At 45.7% G+C, this 23,303-nt stretch overlaps 1 protein-coding gene across 1 annotated transcript in view; it reads right to left on the reverse strand.

The window, feature by feature from the left end:
• Window positions 1-18,106, reverse strand: part of LOC124017590 (melanopsin-A-like) — a 45,280-nt gene extending 27,174 nt beyond the window's left edge. Inside the window, exon 1 of the mRNA XM_046332794.1 lies at window positions 17,698-18,106. Coding sequence (XP_046188750.1) covers window positions 17,698-17,886 — 189 coding nt within the window. The 5' untranslated portion in view covers window positions 17,887-18,106. The remainder of the gene's footprint in view (window positions 1-17,697) is intronic.
• Between the last annotated feature and the right edge of the window lie 5,197 nt (window positions 18,107-23,303).

A 23,303-nucleotide genomic window follows, 5' to 3' on the forward strand; every position in this document is an offset into this window, starting at 1 on the left:
AGACGGCCATGGCCCATTCCAAAGCATGCCCAGTCAGCAGAGAAACAACCTTGGTAACCTTGGACCTCTCGTATTGGGGGCTCCCCTGTGGTGCGTAAAGTAGAGGGAGCACTGAAATAGGAAGCCACGGCCTATAGATGGGGTGCCGCCATATTTATCCGGGAGGGACAAACGTGCATCGCTGACCTGAGCGGGTTGCTGAATGGGCTATTGTACTGGCTCGCTGGTTCGACTGGTTGTAGTGTATCCTCCGCTAGTTGACGGCAACGCCTCCCGGGTATGTTCAAGACATTGCGAAGAACCTCTCCCATAGCCATCCCCAGTTGTGCTAGCTGGTCCTGGTGTTGATGTAGAAGGTATCCTGCTCATTGACCATCTGGGAGATATTTTGTTCTCCTGCTGCTTCCATGTTTTGAGTCAGTATTCAACATAACAGACAACATAACAGTAGCATCTTTGCATGAACACAGGATCAATACTTACTAGGGAAGGAACCTAAGGGAGTGCCAGATATAGGGGAGGTATTAAGTGTGGTAATGGAGTCCAGGTGTGCCTCATGATGACGTACATGTGCGTGTAATGATTGATGCCAGGTGTGTGTAATGATGGATCCCAGGACCGGTGGTTAGTATACAGCCGAACACCAGAGGGGAAGAGTGGGAAAAGGCATGACACTACATTAATGTGGATGCTATCATGATTACGGATAATCCTGAATGAATCGTGAATCATGATGAGTGAGAAAGTTAGACGCACAAGTATCAATATCCGTAATCATGGTAGCATCCACATTAATGTAGTGTTTAGAAACATTATATTCTTATTTACAATATAGGTGATTCCAAAATGACACAATATATTATTTACCATTCATTTCTATTTGGGCACAAAATTTGTAGTCACAAGCTTGATGTAATCATTGCGTGCTAGGAATATGGGACTATGTACAAAAAGGGCTGTAATTTCTAAACGGTTCACTCATTATGGATGAAAATACCCTCGAATTAAAGCTGAAAATCTGCACTTCATCCTCATTATAATTTCAAATCCAAAGTGCTGAAGTACAGAGCCAAAACAAAAAATATGCCATGTCCCAATACTTTTGGGGCTCGTTGTATGTAATTGTAAAACACTGTATGTTAAAAGCACTGTTTCTGTGTGTCCCTAATCTTGTTAGAGACAAAGAGCTGTGAATGGATCAGTGGTTCACCAATCAGGGCCTTGATGGGCTCGGCAACAGGAACAAGGGGTGGTGTGTAAACACATTTTTGGGGGGAGAACGTTTCTTTAAGACCATCAGGCGACGTCTTAAAAACGTCTTTAGGGATGACCCTGGAACAAGCTTTGAACTAGACAAATACCTCCAGGGGACCATGACAGAACGTCCTATGTTTTAAACGTCTTTGGACACATGAATGTTCTTGCATGGTTCCCATGAAAAGTTTCTAGGACATTAATATCTTATATTCATAGAACATGGCAACCGCATTCTGGGCAAGTTCTATTTGACATTAAGGGAATGGTCTCTTGAAAACAGTCCTTGCACATCACTGGAACATTCCTATAAAGATCTTAGGTAATGAACAAATGAGACTCTTAAGGAAACGTCTCTAAAGTTGTGGGAGTGTTTGTTGTTAGCCGGGTAGTGCATCCTGGTTTCCGCTCTTGCCATTTTAATCAGTGGCTAATTTAGACTTGGGCAGTCAGTGACATTAATTCATCAACTAGGCTCCAGGGGAAAACAAAAACTAGCAGGACTGTGATTGTAGACCACTGGAGAGTTATACCCCCCGATTTAGACCATGACACTGTTTTCAACCTTTTCCTTTTCTCTACAAGGCTGAAAAAAAGATAAAAGATAATAATTATTATTATTAAGTGATTATCCAGCCTTAAAGCACTAAGCAGACTAACTCTGCATATAATCGTCTGGATTCGTTTTCCTCCACTGTGAATAATTACTGTCACATTCACTGGCCATCTGAGAAATGAACTTCGCTGAGCTTCAATACGAATGAAGAGCCGTTTGGATTCAAAAACCTGAAGGACAGTTTCCTTATTCACTCTCACAAATTAAAATTAATACGCAAACATCACCGTTTTTTAAAATCCTTCTCCATCCGGAGTGTCTCCGGAATGGTTTTAATGAAGAGAGCATTTGGTTGAGTTCGTAGCGCAGGGTACGCAGGGTCAACTTCCTGCTCGACTGCTCTGAAGCCGCCGCGAGAGGACACAAATCAACAGGGATAAATGTCCCCACCAACACAGGCGTGATGGAATAAATAAGACCAGGCGAAATCTCCCTGTCATTTCAAGTCTCAGTCACTTCAGACTGAGTGGAATGCACGCATATGTATGGTGGTCTCACACTGCCCCACACTCACAGAGTCTAACAGGGAGAAGGGGGCGCAGGTAAGAACATTGTGAAATAAAATGATGAGGAGGAGAAAGAGGAAGAGGAAGGGGAAGAAAAGGAGGAGAAGGGGAGGAGGGGTAGCAGAGGAAATGGATGTCAATTATGAGGAGGAATGGGAGGAGATGGAAGAAGAGGAAGAGGACAACCATTATGACGAGGAGGAGTAGGACAATTATGAGGACAACAATGATGATAATGGCCCACACACAAATACACCCGAACAAATAGTCCAAGGCCACTAGCTCTGTAGACAAAGACCTTGAATTCCTTTGATAACTTCAGATGAGCCACACCCGTCTGCGATGCATCCCCCAGGTGGCAGTGTTTGACAACCACTAAGAGAAGTGTTTGAACTGGGTTTAGATAAAAAGCCCCCAAACGTTGCCTGTCCACAGATCAAACAGGAAGAAGAGTCAGTGGTGCTACATCAGACAGTCAGACAGGGTGGTATAATGGAAAATATATATCCTGGACAGAATACCAGCATATGTCAGGGGTTATAAGGGAGCTTTGTCTGGGATAGTGTGGGCTTCTCCAGCGAACTTACACAACTTGCAAAGAAAACAATGGGTTCCACATTGAACTCTCGAAGCCAATGTTAAGCTGAAGATCTCAACTTTTATGGCAGTCAATAATCTTACTTACTCTGTCATCATCACACCACTATTTTGATCCACTGACACCTTGGATATGTCCACTGAAATGATTTTACCAGGAGTGATTACTAGGGGTTAGTTTATTCAAGTTTTTGGTCAAAGTGTTACATGAAGTTCTCCCAAACTTGTGCAAAAATTATCTCAACTTAAAATGATGTGTTTGCTCAAATTGTCTCATATGTTCATTCAACAAAACATTTTTATTTGGGCATCTTACCTATAACTAGTTGCACAGTGAGTGCTTTTAACATACAATGTTTTCAACTTACATATTTGATGAATGTTCATTTATACAGTAATTAATCTTCAACATCCTCCCCTAGGGATTTGAACTCCAAACCTGTAAGTTCACAACACTTCAATCTTCCTGCTGCGCCACCATGTCTGTGTTGAAATTGAGTTAATCTGTATTGCCACACCTTGCACTTCAAAGTAAACCTCAACTCTGTTAACAGTACACTCAAGAAAAACAATTTTATTTATCATAGTGATTAAGGAGTAACATTAAAATAGAGTAATATGCCCCACTAACATTAGAAAATTAGGTATCATAAACAAAAAAATGCTTAAATAAGTAAATCAAATCAATTATGTGAGAATATTCAAATGAACTGATAACTGACATAGACATGGTGGCGTAGCAGGAATATCAGAATGCCATGCGTCAAGAGGTAGAATTAAAATCACAGGTGAGGACATGTTGAATAATAATTACTGTATAAATGAATATAAACAATGTGTTGAAAACATTGTATGTGAAAAACATTGTGTGTGTAACCAGTTGCACACATGAAAACCAGGTGTGTGGAAAAACAAGACAAAACAAATGGAAAATGAAAAATGGATCGGCGATGGCTAGAAGACCGGTGACGTCGACTGCTGAACACCGCCCGAACAAGGAGAGGAACCGACATCGGCAGAAGTCGTGACAGTACCCCCCCCCCCCCCCCCACACACACACACCCTTGATGCACGGCTCCAGCAGCGCGCCGTCACCGGCCTCGGGGGACGACCCGGAGGGTGAGGCGCAGGGCGATCCGGACGGAGACGGTGGAACTCCCGCATTATTGAAGGGTCCAACACATCCTCCACCGGAACACGGCATCACTCCTCCGTACCATACCTCTCCCAGTCCAGGAGGTACTGAATGCCTCTCGCCCGACGCCTCGAATCCAGTATGGAACGAACGGAGCCCGCCGGGGCCCCCTCGATGTCTAGAGGAGGTGGAGGAACCTCCCGCACCTCAGACTCATGGAGCGGGCCAGCAACCACCGGCCTGAGGAGAGACACATGGAACGAGGGGTTAATACGGTAATCGGGGGGAAGCTGTAACCTGTAACTTACCTCGTTCAGTCTCCTCAGGACTTTAAATGGCCCCACAAACCACGGACCTAGCTTTCGGCAGGGCAGGCGGATGGGCAGGTTTCGGGTCGAGAGCCAGACCCGGTCCCCCAGTGCGAACACCGGGGCCTCAGTACAGTGACGGTCTGCGCCGGCTTTCTGGCGCAGCATGGCGCGTTGAAGATGAACATGTTTCCTCCGCGCGCCGGAACCAGTTGACCACCGCAGGAGCCTCGGTCTGACTCTGATGGCAAGGATACGGAACTGATACAGTATGCACTGGAAGGGGGAGTGGTTAGTGGAGGAGTGGCGGAGCGAGTTCTGGGCCATCTCTGCCCAGGGCACGAACACTGCCCACTCCCCAGGCCAGTCCTGGCAATAAGACCTCGAAAACCTACCCACATCCTGGTTTACTCTCTCCACCTGCCCATTACTCAGGTGAAACCCCGAGGTAAGGCTGATCGAGACCCCCAGACGTTCCATGAACGCCCTCCAGATCCTCGAAGTGAACTGGGGACCCAGAACAGACACTATGTCCTCAGGCACCCCGTAGTGCCGGAAGACGTGAGTAAACAAGGCCTCCACAGTCTGTAGGGCCGTAGGGAGACTGGGCAGAGGGAGGAGACGGCAGGACTTAGAGAAACGATCCACAACAGCCAGGATTGTGGTGTTTCCCTGTGATGGCAGAAGATCGGTCAGGAAATCGATCGAGAGGTGTGACCATGGCCACTGTGGATCGGGTAAGGGGTGTAGCTTACCTCTGGGCAGGTGCCTAGGAGCCTTTACACTGGGTGCACACAGAGCAGGAGGAACCATAAACCCTCACTTAGCCAAAGTGGGCCACCAGTACTTCCCGCTCAGACAGCGCACCATCCGACCGATGCCTGGATGACCAGAGGAGGGTGAAGTGTGGGCCCAATAGATCAGCCGGTCTCGGACAGCAGATGGAACATACAGATGCCCAGCAGGACACTGGAGGGGAGCGGGCTCTGCACGCAACGCCTGCTCAATGTCCGCGTTCAGCTCCTACACTACCGGCACCACCAGGCAGGAGGCCCGGGAGTATGGGGGTGGGATCCATGAGCCGCTCCTCTGTGTCATACAGCCGGGACAGTGCGTCTGCCTTCACGTTCTGGGAACCTGGTCTGTAAGAAAGGGTGAAAACACAACGGGTGAAAAACATGGCACACCTTGCGGTTCAGTCTCCTCGCTGCCCGGATGTACTCCAGATTGCGGTGGTCAGTCCAGATGAGAAAAGGGTGTTTAGCCCCCTCAAGCCAATGTCTCCACGCCTTCAAAGCCTTGACGACAGCCAACAGCTCCCGGTCCCCCACGTCATAGTTTTGCTCCGCCGGGCTGAGCTTCCTCGAGAAGAAGGCACAGGGGAGGAGCTTTGGTGGCGTACCCGAGCGCTGAGAGAGCACGGCTCCTATCCCAGCCTCGGACGCGTCCACCTCCACTATGAAGGCCAAAGAGGGATCCGGATGGGCCAGCACGGGAGCCGAGGTAAACAGAGCCCTCAGGTGACCAAAGGCCCTGTCCATCTCAGGAGTCGGGAGTCGGGAGTCGGGAGTCGGGAGTCGGGAGTCGGGAGTCGGGAGTCGGGAGTCGGGAGTCGGGAGTCGGGAGTCGGGCTTCGGTAGAAGTCGTGACAGAGAGGTTGGCAGCCAATAAGATACTTAATTCCAAAAAATATATTTCAACAATGCCTAATGTTTTTAATTCGACTTTTGCTTTCAAAAGCAGCTCAAACTTAGAACATGTAAGAATGAACTATAGCCATTGAATTCTACCATGCAAATATGCTGTTCATTATTGTGAAATAATGCACGCTTTATAATGCCCCTCAAGCCAATTATAAACAAGTATTCAACAATGCCATGGTATGAATAGGAAATATATATATTTTTAAATGCACATCTGGACAGCACTTTATTTTTCCATTTCCTTTTATTTCACTTAGCCGAGACAGTTTCCATCATTCATATTATTATTGTTACGCCATGACCTTAGTTATTTTTTTAAATGTATTATTTTGGTTAGATCAGTGTGACTAGGGTGGGTATGTTAGTTTTATATTGTCTAGGGGGTCTTGTATATCATGGGGTTTTTGTAAGTCTAGGTATTTGTATGTTTATGGTGGCCTGAATTGGTTCCCAATCAGAGGCAGCTGTCGTTGCTGTCGACAGCTATCGTTGTCTCTGATTGGGGACCATATTTAGGTAGCCATTTTGTCTAGGTTATTTGTGGGTTCTTATTCTATGTTTAGTTACCTGTCTGCACTACTCATATTTGCGTCACGGTTCATTTTGTTTGTTTGTTTGTTTGTTTGTTTGTTTGTTTGTTTGTTTGTTCAGTATTCTTTCTTTATTAAAGAAGAATGTACGCTTACCACGCTGCGCCTTTGTCTCCTCCATACAACGAATGTAACAATTATATGCGACAGATGACTCATGATATTAACTGTCTCTGGCTACACATTTAAAAAAAAAGTTTTTCTATGGAAGACAGCCTGATTCAACAAAACATGTATTTGGGCCAGCCAGGAGGTTCAGTCAATGTGGGTATTCTTCCGCATGATCTCAAAGTGCGCTGGATCACAGGAAGGGCTGAACAAAAAAACATAAAAGCTTTGCCCTTTCAATGAATAGATAAGCAGTGATGCATCAAGGGTGAAAAAAATGAACTTTGAAGAAAATACCCAACATGGTTTTTGAAAAGGCACCTGTTTAGATCTTTGCTTTCTGAGCTGTAAAATTCTCTCTGCCCATATTGACGTGCATGCAGGTCAGCTATGAGACCATTAGGTACTAATAAACAGTGCAATACTGATCATAATCTGATGCTAATGGTTTGAAAAGAGATCGGAGCACTGGTCATTATCCCCAACACCGGGCTGCCATTTCCGAACAAAAAGGTACAGCACTCAAATGACAGTAAGAAATCTCAAAACCTTTTTAAACATTCTGGCTAATGAACATGCTTCAGATTGCTTGCCTACTACATATAGCCCAGGAGGAGGACTTCTGTCATAGTGCCACTAAAGACCAACTGAGATCTGTCTGGCTGACTAAAGAGTTCCTTCCTGGCACCACTATTCTGCAGAGGTTCATTAAAATGTTTTGTTGAGTTTGATCATATCTGAATAGTTTTGCTTATTAAAAAGCATCCCTCTATAAGGGGATGAAAATACTCCTGTTGTAACGTTGAGATCCTCTGGGATTCTTTTCTCTTTTCATTAGTGAAGCAGCAGCCGTGGTTTCTTCCCACACTAGATCAGACTACACTGCTGCCTCACACACAGAGTAACGGGAGTTTTTGTTGTGTGATTGTGTGTGCCTGCGCGCGCACGTGCGTGTGTGTGTGCGTGCTAAAGGCAGTCAACCCTTGAGTCTTACAAAATACATCAGGGTATACAGTATTTAGGTCATTGTGTCTCTAGTTGAATCTTTTCTAACAGCATCAATTACATCATGGAATCATTCTCGTTTCATCCTTTAATGCACCTGTACAGTCTAATTGTCAGTTCTAATGTGCAATACTGTCATCAAGGCAAAGGGTGGCTACTTTGAAGAATCTAAAATCTAAAATATATTTTGATTTGTTTAACACTTTTTTTCTACAATGTCATAGTCATAATAAATAAAAAAACCTTGAATGAGTAGGTGTGTCCAAACTCTCTTTCTGTCTAGCTTGTGGGGGATATATTTGTGCTCTTGTGCTCTCTGACTTAATAATTGTTCCTGAGGGAAATAATAAAGCCATATCGATTTTAACTGATTCAGTGCTGACCCTAATGCTATGTTCGAAAACCTGCTGATGCCAACAATATCTGATTACCATTTGCATGAATTGACAGCTTGAACGCTACTGAAGGCCTAATTATTATCAACGTAAATCAAGTGAGTGATTTGTAATGACCAAGGCATGGCAGTAATTGTTTTTGTCATGTTTGTCATTTATTATCATGTCTTGTCCCTGTGCTCCCCATGCTATTCGTTTCCCTCTGCTGGTCTTATTTGGTTCTTTCCCTCCTTCTATCCCTCTCTCACTCTCTCGCTCTCTCTTCTCTCTATCGTTCCGTTCCTGCTCCCAGCTGTTCCTATTCCCCTAATCATCATTTAATCTTCCCACACCTGTTCCCGATCCTTTCCCCTGATTAGAGTCCCTATTTATTCCTTTGTGATCCGTTCCTGTCCCGTCGGTTCCTTGTATTGTATTCACCATGCTGTGATTGCGTTTCGCCCTGTCCTGTCGTGTTTTTGCCGTGATTGTGTATCACCCTGTCCTGTCGTGTTTTGTGCCTTCATCAGATGCTGCGTGTGAGCAGGTGTCTCAGTCGACTACGGCCTGCGCCTACCCGGCGACCTGCAGTCTGTGGCCGCTTCTCCAGTTGTTTCCCCTCTACAAGTCTAGAGGATTTCTGTTATTCCGTTTTGGACTTTAATAAACTCTGTTTCTGTTAAGTCGCTTTTGGGTCCTCTTTCACCTGCATGACAGAAGGAACCGACCAAGGAATGGACCCAGCGACTACAGACGCTCGTTACACTGCCGTCAAGATCCAAGGAGCCATGCTCGGCAGACACGAGCAGGAATTGTCTGCTGCTCGCCATGCCGTGGAGAACCTGGCCGCTCAGGTTTCCGACCTCTCTGGACAGTTCCAGAGTCTACGTCTCGTGCCACCTGTTACTTCCTGGCCTGCCGAGCCTCCAGAACCTAGGGTTAATAACCCACCTTGCTACTCTGGGCAGCCCACTGAGTGCCGCTCCTTTCTCACGCAGTGTGAGATTGTGTTCTCTCTCCAACCCAACACATACTCTAGAGAGAGAGCTCGGGTTGCTTACGTCATTTCACTCCTTACTGGCCGGGCTCGAGAATGGGGCACAGCTATCTGGGAGGCAAGGGCTGATTGCTCTAACAAATTCCAGAACTTTAAAGAGGAGATGATTCGGGTTTTTGACCGTTCAGTTTTTGGTAGGGAGGCTTCTAGGGCCCTGGCTTCCTTATGCCAAGGTGAACGGTCCATAACGGATTATTCTATTGAGTTTCGCACTCTTGCTGCCTCTAGTGAGTGGAACGAGCCGGCGCTGCTCGCTCGTTTTCTGGAGGGACTCCACGCAGTGGTTAAGGATGAGATTCTCTCCCGGGAGGTTCCATCAGATGTGGATTCTTTGATTGCTCTCGCCATCCGCATAGAACGACGGGTAGATCTTCGTCACCGGGCTCGTGGAAGAGAGCTCGCATCAACGGTGTTTCCCTGCTCCGCATCGCAACCATCTCCCTCCTCTGGCTTTGAGACTGAGCCCATGCAGCTGGGAGGGATTCGCATCTCGAATAAGGAGAGGGAACGGAGGATCACCAACCGCCTGTGCCTCTATTGCGGAGTTGCTGGACATTTTGTTAATTCATGTCCAGTAAGAGGCCAGAGCCCATCAGTAAGCGGAGGGCTACTGGTGAGCGCTACTACTCAGGTCCCTTCATCTAGATCTTGTACTACTATGTCGGTCCATCTACGCTGGACCGGTTCGGGTGCTACATGCAGTGCTTTGATTGACTCTGGGGCTGAGGGTTGTTTCATGGACGAAGCTTGGGTTCGGAAACATAACATTCCTTTCAGACCGTTAGACAGGCCTACGCCCATGTTTGCCTTAGATGGTAGTCATCTTCCCAGTATCAAATTTGAGACACTACCTTTAACTCTCACAGTATCTGGTAACCACAGTGAGACTATTTCTTTTTTGATTTTCCGTTCACCGTTTACACCTGTTGTTTTGGGTCATCCCTGGCTAGTATGTCATAATCCTTCTATTAATTGGTCTAGTAATTCTATCCTATCCTGGAACGTTTCTTGTCATGTGAAGTGTTTAATGTCTGCCATCCCTCCCGTTTCTTCTGTCCCTACTTCTCAGGAGGAGCCTGGCGATTTGACAGGAGTGCCGGAGGAATATCATGATCTGCGCACGGTCTTCAGTCGGTCCCGAGCCAACTCCCTTCCTCCTCACCGGTCGTATGATTGTAGTATTGATCTTCTTCCGGGGACCACTCCTCCTCGAGGTAGACTATACTCTCTGTCGGCTCCCGAACGTAAGGCTCTCGAGGATTATTTGTCTGTGTCTCTTGACGCCGGTACCATAGTGCCTTCTTCTTCTCCGGCCGGGGCGGGGTTCTTTTTGTTAAAAAGAAGGACGGTACTCTGCGCCCCTGCGTGGATTATCGAGGGCTGAATGACATAACGGTTAAGAATCGTTATCCGCTTCCCCTTATGTCATCAGCCTTCGAGATTCTGCAGGGAGCCAGGTGCTTTACTAAGTTGGACCTTCGTAACGCTTACCATCTCGTGCGCATCAGAGAGGGGGACGAGTGGAAAACGGCGTTTAACACTCCGTTAGGGCATTTTGAGTACCGGGTTCTGCCGTTCGGTCTCGCCAATGCGCCAGCTGTTTTTCAGGCATTAGTTAATGATGTTCTGAGAGACATGCTGAACATTTTTGTTTTTGTCTATCTTGACGATATCCTGATTTTTTCTCCGTCACTCGAGATTCATGTTCAGCACGTTCGACGTGTTCTACAGCGCCTTTTAGAGAATTGTCTCTACGTAAAGGCTGAGAAGTGCTCTTTTCATGTCTCCTCCGTTACTTTTCTCGGTTCCGTTATTTCCGCTGAAGGCATTCAGATGGATTCCGCTAAGGTCCAAGCTGTCAGTGATTGGCCCGTTCCAAGGTCACGTGTCGAGTTGCAGCGCTTTTTAGGTTTCGCTAATTTCTATCGGCGTTTCATTCGTAATTTCGGTCAAGTTGCTGCCCCTCTCACAGCTCTTACTTCTGTCAAGACGTGTTTTAAGTGGTCCGGTTCCGCCCAGGGAGCTTTTGATCTTCTAAAAGAACGTTTACGTCCGCTCCTATCCTCGTTACTCCTGACGTCACTAGACAATTCATTGTCGAGGTTGACGCTTCAGAGGTAGGCGTGGGAGCCATCCTATCCCAGCGCTTCCAGTCTGACGATAAGGTTCATCCTTGCGCTTATTTTTCTCATCGCCTGTCGCCATCTGAGCGCAACTATGATGTGGGTAACCGTGAACTGCTCGCCATCCGCTTAGCCCTAGGCGAATGGCGACAGTGGTTGGAGGGGGCGACCGTTCCTTTTGTCGTTTGGACAGACCATAAGAACCTTGAGTACATCCGTTCTGCCAAACGACTTAATGCCCGTCAAGCTCGTTGGGCGTTGTTTTTCGCTCGTTTCGAGTTTGTGATTTCTTACCGTCCGGGTAGCAAGAACACCAAGCCTGATGCCTTATCCCGTCTGTTTAGTTCTTCTGTGGCTTCTACTGATCTCGAGGGATTCTTCCTTATGGGCGTGTTGTCGGGTTGACAGTCTGGGGAATTGAAGGACAGGTTAAGCAAGCACTCACGCACACTGCGTCGCCGCGCGCTTGTCCTAGTAACCTCCTTTTCGTTCCTGTTTCCACTCGTCTGGCTGTTCTTCAGTGGGCTCACTCTGCCAAGTTAGCTGGTCATCCCGGTGTTCGAGGCACTCTTGCGTCTATTCGCCAGCGCTTTTGGTGGCCGACTCAGGAGCGTGACACGCGCCGTTTCGTGGCTGCGTGTTCAGACTGCGCGCAGAAGAAGTCTGGTAATTTTTTTTTCTGCTTCTGCTCCTGGTCTTGCTGGGTCTCAGTCTGTTCCCTGCCATCGCATCTCTCCTGTTCTTGTCCCTGCCCTTGCTGTGTCTCAGTCTGTCCCTAGTTCTCATTTTTTTTTTTAGAGTAGTACCCTAGTTTCCCTTTTTATCGTTTTTCGTTACGGTCCTGAGGAGAGGAGTTGGGTTCTTTCTCGGGACGTGCTGGACCGTTTGATCTATGATTTCCTCCGTTGCCGCCAGTGTTCCTCCTCGAGAGCGCCAGGAGGCGCTCGGTGAGTGGGGGGGGGTACTGTCATGTTTGTCATTTATTATCATGTCTTGTCCCTGTGCTCCCCATGCTATTCGTTTCCCTCTGCTGGTCTTATTTGGTTCTTTCCCTCCTTCTATCCCTCTCTCACTCTCTCGCTCTCTCTTCTCTCTATCGTTCCGTTCCTGCTCCCAGCTGTTCCTATTCCCCTAATCATCATTTAATCTTCCCACACCTGTTCCCGATCCTTTCCCCTGATTAGAGTCCCTATTTATTCCTTTGTGATCCGTTCCTGTCCCGTCGGTTCCTTGTATTGTATTCACCATGCTGTGATTGCGTTTCGCCCTGTCCTGTCGTGTTTTTGCCGTGATTGTGTATCACCCTGTCCTGTCGTGTTTTGTGCCTTCATCAGATGCTGCGTGTGAGCAGGTGTCTCAGTCGACTACGGCCTGCGCCTACCCGAAGCGACCTGCAGTCTGTGGCCGCTTCTCCAGTTGTTTCCCCTCTACAAGTCTAGAGGATTTCTGTTATTCCGTTTTGGACTTTAATAAACTCTGTTTCTGTTAAGTCGCTTTTGGGTCCTCTTTCACCTGCATGACAGTTTTCTCTTTAGTTGAGTTTTGCCTCTTGCGTGATAAAACAGCGGCCCTAACCCATCAGACAGTCTAACCCAGTTCTAATTACACAGCTATTAAACAGTTATTACATCATCATTACACAGCTACCGTGGTACAGTCCCACTGAGAGGCACTCCGCACAGCGTGATTAGGATTTCTATCAGCTTCAAAAAGCACCTTCAAAAAGCAATTTCTAAACACTGAGATACATACAGGATGACCGTTGCTGTAGAGTCACGATGCATTTATGTGTGGACACGTTTGCCTGTCTGCCTCACTGTCCGACCAGCATCTGAGCCTCTATCCTCTCTCCTCTTTCAGTGCTGTACAAACACACTCTGATAGAGATAAGACAGGTATACAGTTTAATTCGGAAGTTTACATACACTTAGGTTGATGTCATTAAAACTCATTTTTCAACCACTCCACAAATTTCTTGTTAACAAACTATAGTTTTGGCAAGTTGGTTAGGACATCTACATTGTTCATGACACAAGTCATTTTTCCAACAATTGTTTACAGACAGATTATTTCACTTAAAATTCACTGTATCACATTTCCAGTGGGTCAGAAGTTCACATACACTAAGTTGACTGTGCCTTTAAACAGCTTAGAAAAGTCCTGAAAATGATGGCATGCCTTTAGAAGCTTCTGATAGGCTAATTGACATCATTTGAGTCAATTGGAGGTTTACCTGTGGATTTACTTCAAGGCCTACCTTCAAACCCAGTGCCTCTTTGCTTGACATCATGGGAAAATAAAAAGAAATTAGTTAAGACCTCAGAAAAAAAAGATAGATCTCCACAAGTCTGGTTCATCCTTGGGAGCTATTTACAAACACCTGTAGGTACCACGTTCGTCTGTACAAACAATAATATGCAAGTATAAACACCATGGGACCACGCAGCCATCATACCACTCAGGAAGGAGACGCATTCAGTGTCCTAGAGATGAACGTACTTTGGTGCGAAAAGTGCAAATCAATTCCAGAACAACAGCAAAGGACCTTGTGAAGATGCTGGAGGAAACCTGTACAAAAGTATCTATATCCACAGTAAAACGAGTCCTATATCGCTCTGCAAGGAAGAAGCCACTGCTCCAAACCCGCCATAAAAAAGACAGACTACGGTTTGCAACTGCACATGGGGACAAAGATCGTACTTTTTGGAGAAATGTCTGATGAAACAGGAAATGTCTGGTCTGATGAAACAGAAATAGAACAGTTTGGCCATAATGACCATCATTATGTTTGGAGGAAAAAGGGGGAGACTTGCAAGCCGAAGAACACCATCCCAACCGTGAAGCACAGGGGTGGTAGCATCACGTTGTGGGGTGCTTTGCTGTGGGAGGGACTGGAGCACTTCACAAAATAGATGGCATCATGAGGGAAGGAAAATTATGTGCATATATTGAGGCAACATCTCAAGACATCAGTCAGGAAGTTAAAGGTTGGTTGCAAATGGGTCTTCCAAATGGATAATGACCCCAAGCATAATTCCAAAGTTGTGGCAAAATGGCTTAAGGACAACAAAGTCAAGGTATTGGAGTGGCCATCACAAAGCCCTGACCTCAATCCTATAGAAAATGTGTGGGCAGAAGCTTGTGGAAGGCTATCAGAAACATTTGACCCAAGTTAAACCATTTAAAGGCAAAGCTACCAAATGCTAATTGAGTGTATGTATACTTCTGATCCACTAGGAATGTGATGAAAGAAATGAAAGCTTAAATAAATAATTTTCTCTACTATTATTCTGACATTTCACATTCTGACAGGCTAATCATCTGTTATAGGAGGAGGATACTTTGTGGACACCGTGTCCGTATGTAGATCTCCACAATCCCATTTCTCGATGGACCTCCATGCTTCTAATCAGGGAGATTTGAATTGGAAAGCCACCATTTGAAGTGGTTGTGCGAGGTGTAGAAATAAGAATCTCAGTGAGCCAGAGCCTGACTAGCTTTGCTTGCCAGGCTTATAGTATAACAGGCTACAACATGGCTGTGGATGAGATGAACATGACTTTTGTGAACTTTTTTCCCTTTGTTTCTGAATTGATCTTTCACCTCCGATACATATTTAATGATTGCTGGTTCAACTTGGAGTCTTCCGAATTGATCTCTCCCCCCCCACCTCCCTCTGTCGTGTTGAAGGACCCTGGTTGGATTACCTGGGCGATTGGTTTTTCTGTCATGTGCGTGTACAGCTCAGTGGAGGAGAATCGATTGAGACAGTTTGCCTGCATGTAAACACAACGCCCCCGCCCCCGAGTTATTGATGTGCTGGAGACAGTCACGGTGTCTCCTCTGTGGGAACATCTGTTGATATGGGGATTTAATTAAGGCCATTTTTTGGACCGCTCCTCGCGTCATCATGGTCTTTCAAAATGTAAATGCTTAAATACCACACAACAACCGGGCGGGGTTTTGGGTCATGCTTAAATTAATTACTAAATGGAACAGATAACTGAGTATTAGAGTGTGAAGAAGGCACGTGAGGCTGATATTAAGAGCCAATACCGGTATAGCGTTACAAGGACAATGTCGGCCGATAATATCGGTAAACCAATATATCGGTTGGGTATAGTAATCACCTGTCAACTCTTCAGATAGATATGATATTGGGGATTAAGAGAGGAGTTTTTGGGAAAGGCCACAGGACTACATGTCAAGTGGCGCAGTGGTCTAAGGCACTTCTTGGCTGTGATCGGGAGTCCCATAGGGCGGCTCGCAATTGTCCTAGCATCGTCCAGGTTTGGCCGGGGTATAAATAAGAATTTGTTCTTAATTGACTTGCCTAGTTAAATAAATAAAAAACATATCTGAAGGTCGGTGACCATCAGCCATTATCAGGAGGCAATGTGCCACCTGCTGCTCCAGCTGTGTCATTACAGCACTGTAACACAAGCTGACTAAAAGGATTGGGTCATTGCATTCCAGAGGTTGGCATTACACTGGCTTAGTTTCATCACTGGAAGGCCTGTTTTATGAATCAACAACCCTAGTCACTCTGGTGTAAGTGGATTCAGATTTGTATTTATGTTTATATGAATCACACACAATAGACAGTGCCACTAACCCATTTTCCAACAGCCTCTGGCAATCTCATTATGTCTGGCTACAGATGCAGAAGTGCCACGAGAAATCAGACATGTGAAGTGCCTATGGGACATACGGAATACATTTCTGTCTATTAATATACATTTCATGTTTTTTTGTACTGCATAAATTGTCAACCTTCTGCAGTGCCTCGTTTCCTTCAGGAATGAAGACGGATGGATGCATTTTCCCAAGTGCACATCTAATCACAAACTGACAGTCCTGCTATTGTTCCACAATATCAATGAAGTGCTCTTTCTATGCAAAAACCCAACAACGTATTGCAATGCTCGAGCCACTCGGCGTCTGTCTGTGTATGCCGTGGAGACTTCTGTCTCGAAAGTTGACGGCGGTGGTTTGAGTGCGTGTGGAAAAAACCCAAAATTAACAGACCACCAAACAATATCTGGAAATGCAGGGGTGTGCATTTTTAAAATTTTGTGAAGGGATTTGATGCAATTCTGTATGTTGAGCTAAGATACGGATAGGGGAGGGAAAGCAGGAGGAGCAGCTAAAATGAGTCAGCTATCACTGAATGAAAACATTCACATCAAAATCCAGCATGAAAGTAGAACAAAAATATTCAGGATTTTTAAAATTATTATTTTAAATTAGACTCTGTTTGTTTCAAACCTTTCTATACTGACAGGAAGGTTCTGATTGAAGTTGTGCGGTCTAATTGTGATACTCAGACACCCCTTATCTGAATGCAATCCCTCACAGCTGTGTCAACTCATGGACAGACACAGACACAGGGAAATGCCATCAGAATGTACAGAAAGACATCTTGATATTTAATCAAAGGTGGCAGGTGATATTTACCCACCAAAAGGGCTCTGCACCTCATTTACCCGTTGATAAAAAAAGCTCAGCATTAGTATTTACACTGTGAGTAACATTCTTTAAGAACAATGTAGTAAGACAGACGAGAATGCAAGCTAGACAGTTACATTAAATACCTCACAAATAACTATGAAACACACAAACACAGAGACAGACCGACAGACAGACGAGAGAGAGAGGCATAAAGAGAGAGAGAGCAAAAGCTAGGAACAGGGACATGGGCCATCAATAAAGGTTTTCTAATAGGTGACAAATCGATAGCCTTGGGGAGGCACTATACAGTACAGACAAAGAGTGAGGCTGAAGTATGCGAGTCCATTCTGAATCATTGCTGTAAGTTATTATTGATCGACAGTCTAACCAAACCATGAATGTTTGATGCACATGATCCTATTAGACTATAAGTGTAATGAACATCTTGCTTACTTTTCATTCTCTAGTCAGATCTGCTCTGTAGAACACAACACTTAATTACAGTGTGAATGGATAAGCATTTTTTTATGTCAAATCTGCACCCAGAGAAGAATGGTAATTCATGCGTTTCATAACAGCTGTCAAGATAGCTTTTTTTGTTGTTGCTGAGAGTAGATTTCTGAATTGAAAAATGTCCATCTGAATTGTTGATTTCTGAACAAGACAAGGCAATAACATTCAGAAATTATAGCTGCATCAGTCATTTAAATAAATGATTTGACATGAGGAACATGGACAATCATAGCAAATTCTTACAACCATACTCAAAGCAAACCACTCTAGTCAAACCTATGTCCTGCATGAATGATCGGGCTACTTCGACTATTTATTCCATTTCCCTGGGACAGAATACACAGGAGAAACACTTACAGAGGTGACAGAAGGCAGATCCACCAGCCGGTACTCATTGACCACGGTGTCATTCCAGGAGGAAAGCGTCTCCACGATGCGCGTGCAGTTTGGGTCCTGGAACCGACATGAGATGCCCTTCCGAACCGAGCGCAGGGTGCCGTTCATAGCTCCTCCCGTGCCCTCCAGGACGGACCGGCCACTCGACATGGGTTGTAGGTGGGGAAATAGAAAATAGCCCGGAGTACTGACACAATCCTACAGCTGTCCGGTCCGTGTTCCAGCAATAGGCAAATACACTCAGGAAATTAGAACTTCTCTTTGGCTCCACAGTGGGAATCTATTTTGGGAAGTTATCAATTCCGGATGTGAATGTTGACTAACAGTTTAGGTTGATTATGGTCTTGATATTGGTAGTCGTTGAGACACAGTGGTATAAAACAGTTTGACAGTCGCAGAAGAGGATGGAGCGGCATACGCGGTTGCGCGCGAGTCACGCAAACCCAATAGCACATTTCTGTACATGGATATATTTACGTAAGTGAGAAAGCCGCACATGCTCTCTCTTTTATCCATGTGCTCGCTCTGAGTTGCCACTCTCCACCCCTGTACTGTAATGATGGCACGCGTTCTCATAATGTAGGGCAATAGAGCACTCTGCACTAACATTAGTCATTATGTTGAAAGCTGCTTTTAAAGTTAGTGATTGGTGTGCCAGACCAGTTGGTGAGAGTTAATAGGCTACACATTGGAGAGTACATGTACAAAAGCTGAAGAACATATTCACATCTAGGTACTTTCTTTGCAGGTGCTGGACACTGGCGAACTCCCGAAAAGACAAATGGAGCACACTGTTGTTCATGCTCCTAGGTGATTTTATTGATACATTTTGACCCTTTACTCTTTGCTGCCTGACGAATCAAATCAAAAGTTTATTTGTCACGTGCGCCGAATACAACAACCTTACAGTGAAATGCTTACTTACAGGCTCTAACCAATAGTGCGAAAATAAGGCATGTGTGTGTGTGTGTAGGTAAGTAAAGAAATGAAACAGTAAAAAGACATTTGAAAGTAAGAGTAGCAAGGCTATATACAGACACCTGTTAGTCAGGCTTATTGAGGTAGTATGTACATGTAGGTATGGTTAAAGTGACTATGCAGATATGATGAACAGAGAGTAGCAGTAGCTAAAAAAGAAGGGTTGGCGGGTGGTTGGACACAATGCAGATAGCTGGTTGGTCGGGTCAATTGAGGTAGAATGTACATGAATGTATAGTTAAAGTGACTATGCATATATGATAAACAGAGAGTAGCAGCAGCATACCTGTTCGGGAGTCTTATGACTTGTGGGTAAAAACTGTTGAGAAGCCCTTTTGTCCTAGACTTGGCACTCCGGTACTGCTTGCCATGCCGAAGACCTAAGGGCCAACACGTATCAATAAAATCACCTGGAAGCATGAACAGCAGAGTACAGAGAGTATTCACACCTGCAGTCTCTTCTCGCTGCCTGGGGAGAAAATTGGTCCTCACCTGGCCTGACCCTCTGATAGCTGCAGACCAGGAAAGTGGCCAGAGGCACTCAAACACACATCCCGTGTCAACAACTGTACCTGTCACACTGCAACAGCTAGTTCTATCAGGTTTAAGTTAAGACCAAGTACAGACTGTTGAAGTAACAATGTTTATTGCAACAGGAGCAGGTAAACGACAGGTCGGGGCAGGCAGGGGTGGATAATCCAGAGTAGTAGCAAAGGCACAAGATGGCAGGCTCAGAGTCAGGACAGGCAAGGGTCAAAACCAGGAGGGCAAGAAAGAGACTGGGGAAAAGCAGGAGCTGAGAGAAAACTCTAATTGACTTGAACAAACAGGACGAACTGGCACAGTGTCACGCCCTGACCATAGAGAGCCCTGGTGTGTTAGGTCAGGGTGTGACTAGGGGGGGAACTAGTCAATATATTTCTATGTTTGGGTTTGAGTGTGGTTCCCAATTAGAGGCAGCTGATTATCGTTGTCTCTAATTGGGGAAAAAAAGGTGTCCCTGTTCCCACCTGCATTTGTGGGATATTGTTTGTGCTTGTTGCACACAGTTACGGTTCATTGCGTGTGTATACTTTTGTTGAGAAGGTTTCACTTAACTTCTTAAGGTATAGGGGGCAGCATTTTCACTTTTGGATAAATCGCGTGCCCAATTTCAACTTCCTGCTACTCATGCCAAGATTATAAGATATGCATATTATTAGTAGATTTGGATAGAAAACACTCTGAAGTTTCTAAAACTGTTTGAATCATGTCTGAGTATAACAGAACTTATGTAGCAGGCAAAACCCTGAGGACTAACCGTTCAGATTTTTATTTCTTTTGGTCTCTGTCTGTTCACTGAGTTCTCATTGGCAAATGATATTTTTAGGAACCTTCCTACCGCTTCCACTGGATGTCACCAGTCTTTGGAATTTGGTTGAGGTTATTCATTTGTGCAATGAAGTAGGCCATCTAGGAACTGGGTAACACTGAGTTGCGCAAGACGTGAAAAGTAGCATGGTTTGTTATCTTCCTGTATTGAACACAGACCCGTCTACAATTTGATCAATTTATTAACATTTAAAAATACCTAAAGTTGTATTACAAAAGTAGTTTGAAATATTTTGGCAAAGTTTATAGGCAACTTTTGAGATATTTTGTAGTGACGTTGCGTTTTTTGGAAGCTCTTTATTTCTGGATCAAACGCGTCAAATAAATGGACATTTGGATATATATGGACAGAATTAATCGAACAAAATTCTAATGTTTATGGGACATATTGGAGGGCCAACAAAAGAAGCTTGTCAAAGGTAATGCATGTTTTATACACTGCTCAAAAAATAAAGGGAAAACTTAAACAACACAATGTAACTCCAAGTCAATCACACTTCTGTGAAATCAAACTGTCCACTTGGGAAGCAACACTGATTGACAAATTTCACATGCTGTTGTGCAAATGGAATAGACAACAGGTGGAAATTATAGGCAATTAGCAAGACACCCCCCAATAAAGGAGTGGTTCTGCAGGTGGTATCACAGACCACTTCTCAGTTCCTATGCTTCCTGGCTGATGTTTTGGTCACTTTTGAATGCTGGCGGTGCTTTCACTCTAGTGGTGGCATGAGACGGAGTCTACAACCCACACAAGTGGCTCAGGTAGTGCAGCTCATCCAGGACGGCACATCAATGCGAGCTGTGGCAAGAAGGTTTGCTGTGTCTGTCAGCGTAGTGTTCAGAGCATGGAGGCGCTACCAGGAGACAGGCCAGTACATCAGGAGACGTGGAGGAGGCCGTAGGAGGGCAACAACCCAGCAGCAGGACCGCTACCTCCAACTTTGTGCAAGGAGGAGCACTGCCAGAGCCCTGCAAAATGACCTCCAGCAGGCCACAAATGCGCATGTGTCTGCTCAAACGGTCAGAAACAGACTCCATGAGGGTGGTATGAGGGCCTGACGTCCACAAGTGGGGGTTGTGCTTACTACAGCCCAACACCGTGCAGGACGTTTGGCATTTGCCAGAGAACACCAAGATCGGCAACATCCTCCAGCATGACCGGTTTGGCGGTGGGTCAGTCATGGTGTGGGGTGGCATTTCCTCCATGTGCTCACCAGAGGTAGCCTGACTGCCATTAGGTACTAAGATGAGATTCTCAGACCCCTTGTGAGACCATATGCTGGTGCGGTTGGCCCTGGGTTCCTCTTAATGCAAGACAATGCTAGACCTCATGTGGCTGGAGTGTGTCAGCAGTTCCTGCAAGAGGAAGGCATTGATGCTATGGTCTGACCTGCCCGTTCTCCAGACCTGAATCCAATAGAGCACATCTGGGACATCATGTCTCACGCCATCCACCAACGCCACGTTGCACCACAGACTGTCCAGGAGTTGGCGGGTGCTTTAGTCCAGGTCTGGGAGGAGATCTCTCAGGAGAAAATCCTCCACCTCATCAGGAGCATGCCCAGGCATTGTAGGGAGGTCATACAGGCATGTGGAGGCCACACACATGCACGACTGAGCCTCATTTTGACTTGTTTTAAGGACATTACATCAAAGTTGGATCAGCCTGTAGTGTGGTTTTCCACTTTAATTTTGAGTGTGACTCCAAATCCAGACCTCCATGGGTTGATAAATTTGATTTCCATTGGTAAGTTTTGTGATTTTGTTGTCAGCACATTCAACTATGTAAAGACAAAAGTATTTAATAATAATATTTCATTCATTCAGATCCAGGATGTGTTATTTTAGTGTTCCCTTTATTCTTTTAGCAGTGTATTCTATTTCTGCATTTTGTGTAGCGCCTGCAGGGTTGAAATATGCTACCCTCTTTGTTTACTATTGGGCTATCATCAGATAATGGCTTCTTATGCTTTTGCCGAAAAGCCTTTTTAAAATCTGACATGTTGGCTGGATTCACAACGAGTGTAGCTTTAATTGAGTATCTTACATGTGTGATTTAATGAAAGTTTGATGTTTTTTAAATTTTCCGTGCTGTATTTTCCGTTTTCTGCCCAAGTGGGATGCAACCGTCCCCTATACCATAAGAAGTTAATAAAAGGATGTGGAACTCAAATCATGCTGCGCCTTGGTCCATCCATTATCACGACCGTGACAGAATATCCCACCAATCAAGAACCAAGCAGCGTGCTCGGGAGGATAAAGTGAGTTGGACCTGGGAGGAAATCCGGGGAGGATGCGAGACCCTTCCTTGGAGAGAATCGCAGAAAGATCAAGAAGGACAGTGATGACGTCTGGGTCCACGGCAACAGAAACCCCAAGATTTTGGGGGGGTGGCACATTGGGTGGTCGACTGAGCAGCTGGGACTGCCAGATCACATTTGGAAGTCGGTGGAGGAATTCAATGAAAGATACTGGAGAGAGGTGGTAGCGAGGAGTATGCTGCAGCGCAGGCATGCTGAAGAGCGTGACGTCAGTCCGGTGCCATCTGTGCCTGCTCCACACACCAGGTCTCCAGTGCACCTCCCTAGTCCAGTGCCACCTGTGCCGGTTCCTCGCACTCGCCCTGAAGAGCCAGAGACCGTCAGGGAGGAGATGGAGAAGTTGGGGGAGAGAGAGCAGAGAGGTTGGCCAGGTGTGTTCTGCACGGCATTCGTCCTAAAGATCGTGTCATCAGTCCGGTGCAATCTGTGCCAGCTCCATGCACCAGGCCTCCAGTGCGCCACCCCAGTCCGGTACGTCCTGTGCTGGTTTCTCGCATTCGCCCTGAAGAGCTTGTCATCAGTCTGGTGCCACCTGTGCCGGCTCCACGCACCAGGCCTCCAGTGCGCCTCCCCAGCCCGGTATGTCCCGTGCCGGTTCCACATGCTTCTAGTGAGAGCAATTTTGGGGCTTCACCATGTTTCATTGAAATGTACAGCTGTGTGTCATCCGCATAGCAGTGAAAGTTAACATTATGTTTTCGAATGACATCCCCAAGAGGTAAAATATATAGTGAAAATAATAGTGGTCCTAAAACGGAACCTTGAGGAACACCAAAATTTACAGTTGATTTGTCAGAGGACAAACCATTCACAAAGACCAACTGATATCTTTCCGACAGATAAGATCTAAACCAAGCCAGAACTTGTCGGTGTAGACCAATTTGGGTTTCCAAT

The sequence above is a fragment of the Oncorhynchus gorbuscha genome, unplaced genomic scaffold (assembly GCF_021184085.1).
Source record: "Oncorhynchus gorbuscha isolate QuinsamMale2020 ecotype Even-year unplaced genomic scaffold, OgorEven_v1.0 Un_scaffold_2819, whole genome shotgun sequence".
NCBI classification, from domain to species: Eukaryota; Metazoa; Chordata; class Actinopteri; order Salmoniformes; family Salmonidae; genus Oncorhynchus; species Oncorhynchus gorbuscha.